Source organism: Eptesicus fuscus, chromosome 9 (genome assembly GCF_027574615.1).
Source record: "Eptesicus fuscus isolate TK198812 chromosome 9, DD_ASM_mEF_20220401, whole genome shotgun sequence".
Lineage (NCBI taxonomy): Eukaryota > Metazoa > Chordata > Mammalia > Chiroptera > Vespertilionidae > Eptesicus > Eptesicus fuscus.
The window spans coordinates 95,913,354-95,926,525 of NC_072481.1; the positions used below are offsets into that span (position 1 = coordinate 95,913,354).

The following is a 13,172-nucleotide window of genomic DNA, read 5'->3' on the forward strand; positions in this document are numbered from 1 at the left end:
TATAAAATGTGGTTATTAATTAGAGGGTCCTTATTTCTTACTATCATGTTGTTTCCATCAGTTTCATTATTTGTGCAACCCATGAAAACTTTGTGGAGTCTCAGCTATATAATGAAACTGATGTGTCTGAATGTGACTTGTCCCAACTCAAATAACAAAAATTTCAAGTCCTGGTGTAAAGTAGGAAACACACCTCCTTCCCAGATGAGCAAAGGAAGATGACTTAGTTTATCATTTTGCAAAGACTTGGTGTAAAATTAGGCAAAAAAATAGACAAGGTCATATGTCTAAATTAGGTGCTCCTTTTTTTCTGCTAATTACATTTTACCCACTTTCTTTTTAAGATCAGGTTTTTAACTTTTTTTTGCAAGACTTTTAAAACAATTATATTTAGTAAAAATGCTTTAACCTTTTGCACTCGGATGTTGAGTGTGACTCGACATGGTTAGCATCGGTAGCAGCTCTTTTTATACTCTTTGAATGTATCAATAATTTGAAATATAAAAAAATCCAAATAAATAAGTTTGTATGAAAAGAAATTCCAGTTTTTTATTCTACTGCCGCGCTTTGTAAAATATGGGGTATTTAAAAAATTAAATCCCGAGTAGAATAAAGGAATCGAGAAAAAAGCAAGTGAGTGCAAAGGGTTAGTGAATGTTTTATTGCTTAAAATCTATATTCTTGAAAATTCAACTTGTTAAAATATAACTTAGGAGAAATTATTCTCTTATTAGGAAGAAAACCATTAGTAGAAAACATGAGGAAAAGTTGGTATATACATACAATAAATTTGGCCTGATAAATTTTTAAAGCAAATGTCTGAAATCCTTTATTGTAGGAGATGGTTCTGATTTTACATTATGGATGTGCTTTTTATATTACTACTAGGGGCCCGGTGCATGAAATTCGTGCACTGGGGGGTGGGGGGTCCCTCAGCCCAACCTGCCCCCCTCTCACATACTGGGAGCCCTCAGGGGATGTCCTACTGATGGCTTAGGCCCGATCCCCACGGGTAGTGGGCCTAAGCCGCAGTCTGGCCTCCCTTTGTGGGAGGCAACCGGGCTGATCAGGGGAAGGCACCAGCCCCATCACCCCACTGCTACAGCCACTGCCAGTCACCACAGCCACCACAGCCACCAAGGTGTTTTCATCAACACGGACTCCAGTCCCTTCACCAAGAAAAAATAACAACTTTCTTTAGGCATTTTCAAGATGTGTCTTTCATAGGATATGCATTTCTTTCTTTCTTTTTTTTTTTTATCCTCGCCTAAGGATATGTTTCCATTGACTTTTAGAGAATGTGGAAGAGAAAGGGAAAGACAGAGAGAAACATCAAAGTGAGAGGAACACTTTGATTGGTTGCCTCCTGCATGAGCCCTGATCTGGGCTCCGGCCAGGGAGGAGCCTGCAACCTAGGTACCTGCCCTTGATCAGAATCAACCCAGATCCTGCTGTCGGCAGGCCGAGGCTCTATCCACTGAGTCAAACCGGCTAGGGCAGGATATGACATTTTTTAGCCCTCCAGCAGCAGACCTTCATTTTCTCCAGAAGTGTGGTGGAAAAACCATCAATCACCTTTTTGGATTCTTATTACCCAAGTTACTAAGAATATTACCAGTGGCATACAGGAAGCTTAGCCAATGTGCAGTCAGAAAGGTGTTTCCTCTATAGTTCACACCAATCATGGGCTGTGCCCTGCCCAGGCCTAAAGCCTCTGGCCAAAGCTTTATGCCTGGGCAGGGGACCTCCAGCTCCCTGTGATCGCAGACACCACCCATTGGGCAGGGGACCCCAGCTCCCTGCAATCCACCACAGGAGCAGAACCCCTCGCAGGAGCGGACCCCCAGTTCCCTGTGATCCATCTCAGGCTCCCTGCTGGTGCCCAAGGCTGGAAAAGCCTCTGGCGGAGGCTTTCCCAGCCTTGGGCTTGGCCGGACCCCAGGCTCCCTGAGATGGATCGCAGGAGCGGACCCCCAGTTCTCTGTGATCCATCGCAGGCTCCCCGCTGGTGCCCAAGGCCAAAAAAGCCTCCGGCAGATGCTTTCCTGGTGGGCGTGGCTTGTGGGTATAGCGAAGGTACTGTCAATTTGCATGTTACTCTTTTATTAGGTAGGATAAGTCAGAATGGATCTCTTTTCTGTGTAGAGCTATCATGGCACTCAATATATTCAAAGTTTTATAGCCAAATTTCTTAGCCCAGATAGAAATAAAACTTCTGAATACTGAGGACTACCTATGTTTTTCTCTGCTTGAGATGTAGAGATAAAATATTGTGGTCTTTTTCATTATTTAGATTGTGAATTGAAAACCTTCCCCAGTTTTTTCTGTAATTGCACTGCTAATGACAGGATTGGCTGTTGTTGGTAAGGAGAACAGTATGCTCAGTTTGTGTCCGGAATACAGAAATAAATATACAACCTGGCTTGTATGGTTCAGTGGTTGAATGTTGACCCATGATCCAAGAGGTCACCAGTTCAATTCTCGGTCAGGGCATGTGCCCAGTTTGTGGGCTCGATCCCCAGTAAGAGGGATTCAGAGGTCATGCAGGAGGCAGCCGATGGATGCTGTACTAGTATCTTTCTCATCGATGTTTCTATCTCTTTATCCATCTACTTCCTCTCTCTCTCTAAAAAAAGAGAGAAAAAATCAATAAAAGAAGTGAACGTACCGAGAAGATCCTGCTTTAGAGGGCTTCCAACCACTGCATAATCTAGGCTTTAAAATCAGGGAAATGATATTCAGAACTCCTTACCTGGCTTATGTATATATGATATATGACATATGATATATATTGGTCATAAAAATACCTACATGTATATTTCCATCATGAGGATCTTATATATTTGGAATGACCATTTGAGGGTTACTAATCTATTTTCTAACTGCTGTAATTTTGGCATACACATTAAAAATTTTAGCTCTAGGTAAGAATTTGAAAGCCTTTGTTTTCATCTGGTAACATAACAGTCTGTATCTTAATGTAGGCTTTAGTATTTTATACTTAACTAGAGGTCCGGTGCATGAAATTCATGCACTGGAAGTGAGGGGTGTCCCTCAGCCTAGCCTGCACCCTCTCCAATGAGATCGGGCCTAAACAGGCAGTCGGACATCCCTCTCACAATCCGGGCCTGCTGGCTCCCAACCACTCACTCACCCGCCTGCCTGCCTGATTTCCCCTAACTGCTTCTGCCTGCCAGCCTGATCACCCCCTAACCACTCCCCTGCCAGCCTGATCGCCCCCAACTGCCCTCCCCTGCTGTCCCGATTGCCCCCAACTGCTCTCTCCTGCTGGCCCAATCACCCCCAACTGCTCTCCCCTGCTGTCCTTGTTTCCCAAACTGCCCTCCCCTTCCAGCCTGGTCCCCCCCAACTCCCCTCCCCTGCAGGCCCGGTCACCCCTAACTGCCCTGCCCTTCCAGCCTGGTCACCCCTCACTGCCCTCCCCTGCAGGCCCGGTGCCCCCCAACTGTCCTCCCCTGCAGGCTCGGTTCCCCCCAACTCCCCTCCCCTGCAGGCCCGGTTGCCCCCAACTGCCCTCCCCTGCCATCCCAATCGCCCCCAATTGCCCTCCCCTGCTGGTCTGTTCTCCCCCAACTGCCCTCCCTTTCTGGTCTGTTCACCCCCACCTGCCCTCCCCTGCTGGCCATCTTGTGGCAGCCATCTTGTGATGACATGGGCACAGCCATCTTGTGACCACATGGGAGTGGCCATCTTGTGACCTCATGGGAGCGGCCATCATGTGACCACATGGGGGCAGCCATCTTGTGACCACATGGGGCGGCCATCTTGTGTGAGGGTGTGATGATCAATTTGCATATTGCCTCTTTATTTTATAGGATGCCTCTTTATTATATAGGATGGATTATCTTATTTCTTTTTGTTTGTTAGGAGTATCAAACTTTCGGTTTCTTTTATTTCATTTCAGTTTTGAGCAGCTCAAAATGGCAGTTTCCAACCTGAAGAGGCAGGCTAACAAGAAGAGTGAGGGCAGCCTGGCCTGTGTGAAAGGGGGTCTTAGTACTTTCTTTGAAGCCCAGGATGCTCTTGCAGGTAAGGTGACCCTGAGAGCCATCTGCTGTGGCTTCCACAGCAGAAACCTGACACTGTGTTTGCAGAGTGTTTACAGGGTGTGACATTCGGTCTGTGTTTATAAAAGTAGAGATATAAAATGTGCCATAAATATTTGTTGCAGACTAGTCTGGAATCTCTTTGAAGGCTTGATACTTTAAATATTTGTTTCTGAGGCTTTTGTAGACCCATGGTACATATGTGAAATAGGAGACCACTTTGCCTCTCCACAATGCCCAGTCTCCAGGGTCGATAAGAAATTAAATCCCAGTGGGTTAAATTCTAGAATTTTAAAAATCCCTAGCCATCAATATCTTACATATGTGACTAATTCTGTAAATGTGACTCACTGTGTGTTTGGTTTCGAAAAGACTGATAGTAACGTAATCCTTTTTAGCCATCACCTCACCAGTTCCATACACAATATTTAACTGTTCACCATGCATGTCCTCATCTGTATATGTAAGGGAAACTGTATTAAATAGAAATAACATAGTTTTAGACATTTCAGGGAAAGATATTGGGTAGGTTTTCTCCCCTGAAGCTCTCTTTAATAGAAATCAACTTATTGTTTATCTAGTGAAAAGTAAAATATATTAATAAAAGTTAGCCCAGTTCTTTTAAAAAACAAAGACCCCTATAACCTGATATCTACATATAGCTAAGTACTGACTTGAGAAGGAGGCCACACCTTCTTCCATTCAGAAAGACTAAATTTTAAAATTAATTTGTATTCTTAAAGTACAGACATCCTTTTATTATTTTTAAAGCCCCTTCTTCCTGGGCCAAACATGCATAGTTGACTTCTGACAAGTGAAATGTGCATCTGGTATAGATCTTTCCTTGTAGGTCTAAGTGAGGTTTTTGATGGGATAAAATGCAAATGCCTAGGATGGAACAGAGAAGTTAGGTAGGCTTCTTTAATAAATATTCTGTGCCCCCTATTTTTTAAAATATATTTTTATGAAATCACAGAGGAATGGAGAGGGAGAGATATAGAAACATTAATGATGAGAAAGAATCATTGATCGGCTGCCTCCTGCATGCCTTCTATTGGGGACCGAGCCCACAACCCAAGCATGAGCCCTGATTGGAATCCAACTTTGAGCTCCTGGTTCATAGGTCTATGCTCAACCACTGAGCCACACCAGCTGGGTTGTGCCCCTTAGTTTTTGATAAGTGTGTTTTTCTTTCTTTGTGCTTATTGATATTCTAAGTTGTCAATGTTATGTCCACAATAGAAACATGAGCATATATGAACAGTTTAGTGTTATCAAGTAGAATTAAGTTATTAGTATCTATACAAATGATAATATGCCATATATGATTAGCCATTCTCATAGATTATTATATTATAATTATTTCACTTAGCAAAAGTATGTTTGACTTTTCTGTCTACTCGTTTTAAAAAAATACATATTTGTATATACATATATACTTGTATGTCTTTGTTTATGGTTTTACTTCTATAAATGGCCTCAATCTTGGCAGATTTCAAGAAGTTTTATTTTGTGCATTAAATTTATGTAGTCTCATTTATTAGACATTTGCCCTAGAAGTATATTGGTAACTTCAAAGTTTAATAAAGAGCCATGGCCTGGTTGCTCACTTGGTTGGAGCATTGTCCTATGCACCAAAAGGTGCAGTTTCGATTCCTGGTCATGTCACATGTCCAAGTTGCGGGTTAAATCCTCATTTGGGACGCATACAGGAGGCGACTTACTGAATTTTCTTTCCCACGTCAATGTTTTTCTCTCTCTTCCCTCCTCACTCTCTTCTTTTCTATCTCTAAAAATCCTTAAAGACATATACTCCGGTGAGAATTAAAAAGCAAAAAAAAAGTTTAACAAAGATAATGGTGACCAACTACTAATAAGCAACTGACTATTCCATATAGAAAATGATTTTAATAGTAAATTTGAAAATTTTAAACACATATATCTAGCTTTTATATTTCTGTGATGTAAATGAAATGCATATTATAAAAAACAGTAAATAATAAGCAAGAACTATTGTAATTCCATTGTAGAGATAATCATGCTAATATGTTGATGTATTTCCTTTTGGGTTTTTTTCCCCTTAGCTTAGATGAGTACATATTACAAAATTAGAAATATATATAAAGTTGTATATGTTAGAAATCTTTATTCTTTAGGTTGGTTCTCTGGATATTTTAATGTACTATAACATTTGATTTATTAATAACTCATTAGAAAAATTTTTAACTATTGTCTTAGGTGGAATTGATCTATAATATTTAAAAAATGCTAATTATTGGCAGGCTTTGGTTTTATTTTTATACAGAATCATATGAATCTATGTGTACACGTATATACTTTGAAATGTGTTATATAGATTAAGAATTATGTGTTGGAAATTTGAAAGAGCTAATACATTGAAAGAGCTAATAAATTGCTCGGGTAATTTATTTTACTTTTTATTATGATAAACTAGTAGCCCATTTGCACGAAGATTCGTGCAATAGACCTTCATTCACCTGGCTGCCTGCACCAGTTTTCTGCCTGCACCGGGGACCCAGGCCTTGGCTGTGGCCACCGCCTTCTGCCTTCTTTCAGGATTGGGGCTTGGCCCCGGGCGGTGGCCTTGGGCTCGGCAGCACCCAGCGTCCCTGCCACCGATCGCAGGAGCCGACCCCCAGTGGTTTCCTGCGATCGGTGCAGGCTCCCCGCTGGTGCCCAAGGCCGGGAAAGCCTCGGGCGGCTTTCCCAGCCTTGGGCTCCGCCACACCCCAACGTCCCTGCAACGGTTTCCTGGTGGGCGTGGTTGGTGAGCGTGGCTTGGTTGGTGGGCGTGGCTTTGGCGTAGCGAAGGTGTGGTCAATTTGCATATTTGTCTATTATAAGGTAAGATTTCAAACATGCTTAACGTGGAGAAGGTAGTCATCCCCATCTACCTGCGGGGGCCTGAATGCGGCGGGGGCCAGACATGGCGGGGATCTCCCTTTTACACGTCCCACGCGGAAAGAGAGATGAATGAACCGGTTCTAAATGGAGGCAGCCAGGGATTGAGAAATATTAGAAATAAAGAAAACAAGACGCAGAAATAGATTCATAAAGCTGGGAGCTGGGTGGATCTTTCTGTGCCTTGCTGAGGCCACAGAACAGATCCAGACTGCAAATCTGGTGCTTTATTTATAATCAGGGACAAACAAGGTAATCTGCAAATGAAAAACCCAGTCATGGCTATAAAACAATGCCAATGCAACACAACAATAATGCCAATGCAACACAACAATAAAGAAATCAAACTACAGTAACATTTTCCTACAAAATGAAAGTTTATTTTGCTGATTTCCTCAAGAGTCCTCAGACTTGGCTGTGCAAGAGTTTGCAGAAGACTGGCAGCTAACCAATGCTAGCATGATTGAGGCAGTTGCTTCCACTTCCTGCTTTTCTGCCATCTGCTGGGGCTTAGTTGTTAACTTCTTCAGCTGACCCCATGTTGGCACCTCTGTCCCTTGCGTAGCTTTCAGTTTTCTTCTTCTTCTACCTCTTTGCTGTCATCAGGGCAGCTCTCAGTCCTTTTGAGTGAAGGGACACAGGAGCTTTTCTAAGTCCATTGTGGTGGCGGACATAATGCTCTCGCACCCGAATTGGCTGCATTGCTCCTTCTAGAAAGATATAAAACACAACCTCTTCCCCACATTATTACTGAATCTGATAAAACTCTTGTCTGGTTTGTGCTTCCTTCCATGTAGCTGACTCGGTGGAGGCTATTGTACAGGAGGCCTGATGCCTTTCGACTGCTGTACAGCCTCTATATCACAATTCAAAAAAAAAATTTAAAGTATAAAAAGCATGACTGAGCCTCTCTTGAGGTGACACATAACATCTGTCTCCCCCTTTTTGTTTTAATAAATGATTTTAAGAGTACGATTGGCTCTTTCTACAATTGAGTAACATCTATTTTGTCAATTTGATTATGTTTAAGTCCTCGGGGATTTACCCCCTAAAGTTGGCACAGAGAGGTGGATAACACACTGAGGACATTGCTTCCAATAAAACATGGACATTGTCCTTCTCTAATAACATTTTAAAGGCTGAAAATTAAATGAAAAGTTTCCTCTGAATTAGTGTGCCCTATAGTAGCTGTTTTAATAATTTTTGCCATACTTATCACATAAGCACTATTACTATTGGTTGATGGGCTCTGTAGCAAAATCTGTTAAGGCATAAATAAGAGCTTGTATTTCTACTGAAATATAAAAAGTTTGAAGGATCTTTGCTCCCCTGCTGCAGTAGATCTAGCCTTTCCAGAACTGGATCTATCTGTAAAAATGGTTAATGCCTGAGGTATAATATTTCTTTCAATGTGGCAGTTAATACCATTCCCTGAGTTAGAAATAAGGCAAGACCCCAAGTCAGGGTCCTGGTAAAAACACAAAACATCAAACATTTTGACTTCTATGCAGAAGGTTGTGCACACATGGTCTGTAAGCGTGCACACCGACCTTCCTTGCCCTTGGTCTTGGTCATCCTGCAGCAGTGCACAGGTGCTGACTGCTAGCATAGCAAGGCATCTTCACTATTTTTATTTCTGGACTATTTCTCCTCTGTTCTTGTGGGCCACTACTTATTCTGTGGCTGGAACAGTTCTATCAGGTCCTCCCTGGGATCCATTGTTGCAGGAATCCACATGGGTTTTGGAGTTTTCTGGAAATATAAACATATTCTCGACCAAAGGCTAATAAAAAACTCTTTTCTATAAATTAGATTTGGGATCCTTTTGATTTTTGTCCAAATGATTTTCCTTTTGCTTATTTTGACACCATAAGATTTTTCATGGGTGCCTTATCAGCATTATAAATGAAAAATAATTTTTAAAGTAAAATTTTAAAGCAATTAAGGCTTGATATAATTTACTTACAGGATATTATTCTACTATCCTTCTTTTTTTTATTTAATTATTATGTGACTTTTGTAAAAAAAAATTTAATGCAGTCTTGATGACTTTTATTTTTAATTTTTGCACAAGAATATGACTGCTTTGGATTCATTGGGTGTAAGCCATTTTACCATAAAATAAACTACCAATAGAAATTTTGGTTAATACTTTAGGAACAGCTTTTTGTACAATTAGATTTTCTTGAATATTCACTTATTTCATTTTAGCCAATTTAAATTAATCTGAAAACTTGACTATTTTACTATCAAATTTAATACTCTAACAACAATCTTAGTTTACCCTATAAATATTAATGGAAAGGATTATTTGTATCCTTGAGAAAGCCCTGAGCATTCCTGGTGTTAGGCTGGATTTAGATATAGGGCAGCTGCCATTGGCCAACTCTCTGTTACCTGGGTCCCAATCCAAGCCGGGCCAAGTCTCTTTCTGTTATCTGGGTCCAGATCTGATCTGGGCCAAGTCTCTGTATGTTGCCTGGGTCCCGATCTGAGCTGGGCATGGGAAGCAATGAAGCAGCCATGGGGCAGGAGACCTCCCTCAGAAGAGGCAAGTGTTCAAGCCCCTGTAATATTGGGGGGGTGAGGATCTGTGCCCTACCTCTGTTGACCCCCAAGTTCTCTCCTGATGGCCCCTCTGCGACTGTGACTGTCTTAGATTGTTCCTTCCCTGAGGAATCTTACCCATCTCTGGCTAAACAGCCATCCTCTGGGGCCAAGCAGGGTGATGTGAGGTTCAGTTCTGTCTCCTTGGTAGCCTATGCCCCTATGGCCTCCATGCCCAGCACCTGCCTTGGGATCCCCTCACCTGCTGGCGGGGCCCCAGCATTGATCACATATCTTGGGGAACCCAGGTTTCTTCTCCAGGGAGGGCCCAGCTCATGCCATTGGACGAGAGACAGATCCATGGTACCAGCCATGAGGCTTCAACCTCAGCATGAACTGAAAACTCGGGCAACAGCTGTGGGCAGTTGGATTGTGAGAAGAGGGTCCCTCTTAGCAAAAGGGCAAGAAGGGCCAATATAGAATGCTCAAGTGCCTTCCCAGGGGGCCTTCCACACAGTGGAAGGGATTAAATTCTTTCATGTCCTTTAAAATTGCTGCCAAATAATCAAAGAATTAGTTTGTAAGTTTGTTTGGGATAAATGTACAATATGCTGTTGTAAAATATCAAAAATTATAATGAAATTGTAGAATAATATCATGTAAGGATATTCTTGGCTCTAGGCCATCCAATTCAATTTCAAACTGGCTGTCAATTTCTTTTTGCATAGACAAGGTCTTAACCAGTTAAAGTCCCCTAATAATTTCTAAAAGTCATTTAAAGTTTTAAGACAATCTTTTATTATCTCCACCTTCGGAGGCCTAATGCATTGGTTATCAATTACAATCCCTACGATATTACAAGGAAACCTCTCTTTATTTCCTTCCAAAATAATTTTCAGGCTACAGAAAGTTTCATTTAAAAATCTTTGCCACATGAAACAATTTATCTTAAGGTTATGGTGACAACTAGTATGGATTAGATTTAATATTTTAATAACAACCTCAGTTTATCCTGTAATACCAGTGAAAGAGATTTCAAAATTTTAAAATTTCTCCTTTTTTATTAAAATTATATTTTTAAAGTATCCTCTTAGGCTTATTTGAATATACAGAAGGATCATGGGAAGGCTTCAGTAATTTTCATAGAAGACTTATTTAAATTGCTTATAAAGACATTGGCTTATTTAAGGGAAGGGGGTTGGACTTTGTTATTTCAAGATGGCAGGCAGCAAGCCATGTGGCCAGAGGGCAGGCACGATGGCGGCTGTCTCACAAGCTGCAAATGTTGCCCCACCTCTAGCTTAATTAAGAATGCTTGCTACCATGTCAGGCAGTAAATGGTGGCTTCTAATCTGTTCTTAAATTTTACTTGAATTCAATTATTTAAAATTTGGCTTCTCATGTAACTTAATTTATATGAGACCTTGATTATATTTTTAAAAATCTAATTTATAAAGTGACTTAAGTAGGTATCTTTTTTTTATATATATTTTATTGATTTTTTTACAGAGAGGAAGAGAGAGGGATAGAGAGTTAGAAACATCGATGAGAGAGAAACATCGATCAGCTGCCTCTTGCACACCCCCTACTGGGGATGTGCCCGCAACCAAGGTACATGCCCTTAACCAGAATCGAACCTGGGACCCTTGAGTCCGCAGGCCGACGCTCTATCCACTGAGCCAAACCGGTTTCGGCTTAAGTAGGTATCTTTAATTAAAAAATCAAAGAAACTTATTCAGTAAAACTTATAGGTCTGATACTTTATTGGTCTGATCTAAAAGCATAAACAGTGTCCCACCTCCACCCCATTCAAAATGGAGGCTGCTTGGGGCTTGTCTTTCTTGAAATTCTACTGCTGTTGAAAATTTTGGCTATATTTAAGAAATATATTGTTTTTGCCCTTTTTACAGGTGAAAACCTTCATAGCATTTAATATATATGTATATAAGTAAAGTATATTAATTTATTTTTATTTGATAAAGCTTTCCATGCGATTTCAAGGACCAATCGATTTAATTAAAAATATATTTCTTTTAAGAGAGAAACAGACTTTTGAAACATTTCGGGGCCCGTGAAATGTCTAAAAGCTACTAACAAAACCTTGAAATACACTTGGAAAGATCAAATATATACATTTATATATTTATATATATATATGATTTAAAGATTATATATTTAAATTATCTTAAATAATATCAATTACATTTAATCTGGATCACAGAATTAATCTTCTCTTTTAAATCAGACCAAACAAGTAACATTTTTTGAATTCCAAATTATTTAAGAGAAAACACATTTTATTTTCTCAAAAACACATTATACTTTAGATATTTAATTAATTTCTCCCAATTCAATTTGAACCTTAAACTTTCAGAGCTTGCAAGTCAAATATTAGCAGTTCTTAGATTAATAACACCTTTATATTCTTAAGAATAAATTTTAAAATCTAATAATTAACTTTAAACCATGTTTTTTCTGCCCGGGGAAACTGAGAAGCAAACATGTAGGTATTAAAAAATGACTACTGGTGGAAAGATGATTTTAAAGGAGCCACCTTTTCAGGAAAATCCTTTTGGCCTAGCCACTTGACCTTTTCTGGGAAGGTCAGTTAGTAAAAGGTGTAGCCATTTAAATGAAAATTAACATTCTTTTAAGATGGCTGCTGGTGGGAACCAGCCTACCTGCATGCTAGGGGAAGGGCGTGTCCACCCCTCCATAACTAAAAAGGGGTGTAGCTTTAAAACCTTTTAATGGAGAGAAAAGAGACCTTAAACTTTCAGAGCTTGAAATCTTAGGTAGCAAATTAAATACTTAGCATTCCTCAAATAATACTTTTACATTTTTAAGGATACATTTCAAATAAAATATAAGGCATATTCAATTAATAGATTAACTTATATCATCTAGACTTCATACTAGGCATACTTAGATCAACATTTCAGTATTATAAATTTCAATATATCTAAATAATTTGAACTTAAAAGTTTTAAATTTCCAGCCAATAGGCCTGGCACAGCTGCTAAATTTTTAAAAGAATTTTCCTGCTGGGGAAGTCAATAAACAAACCCATAGGAATTCACATGTAAACTTGCTTTCTACTTCCTGGTGGTTACTGGGTGGGAAATTTCAAAAGAGCTACTTTAGATGCCTTGGGAAACTAGCCTGTATTTCTTTCCCCGGTTCATCTCCATTTTTAAGGCCAAAACAGTCTTGGGTTTTTATTCTGTACACAGTAAAAGGTCAAGCCCAGCACAAAACTATGCTCACTCGTTTTTAAACTGGCCTTTTCCCGTTACATGTGCACAGAAATCCTAGATGCATTCATGAATTTGTAAAAGCTTTAAGTCATCTGCTGGAAAAAAAATTGAAGATGAGGCGAAGAAGTGGCTTTCTTGGGGAGTGACGTCCATATTGGATCACCACATGTCTCCCTTCCCCCACCTCCTTGTATCTTAGGGGGAAGATTCAGTAATGGTCTGGCATCTACTGTTTTTATTTTATTTATTTTTTCATTTTTTATTTTTTAAGGAAAGAAAAAGATTTTTTAAGATAAAGAATTATTGGCAGTTGCTGAGAAATTCCTTTAATCCTTTTCTACTTGGTTACAAGTAGTTTACACATGGAGGCAGAGGAGGT

General features: G+C 40.0%; 1 protein-coding gene across 1 annotated transcript in view; it reads left to right on the plus strand.

The window, feature by feature from the left end:
• Positions 1-13,172, plus strand: part of EXOC2 (exocyst complex component 2) — a 262,715-nt gene that overhangs the window by 122,168 nt on the left and 127,375 nt on the right. The window contains exon 6 of the mRNA XM_054721573.1: positions 3,926-4,050. Coding sequence (XP_054577548.1) covers positions 3,926-4,050 — 125 coding nt within the window. The remainder of the gene's footprint in view (positions 1-3,925; positions 4,051-13,172) is intronic.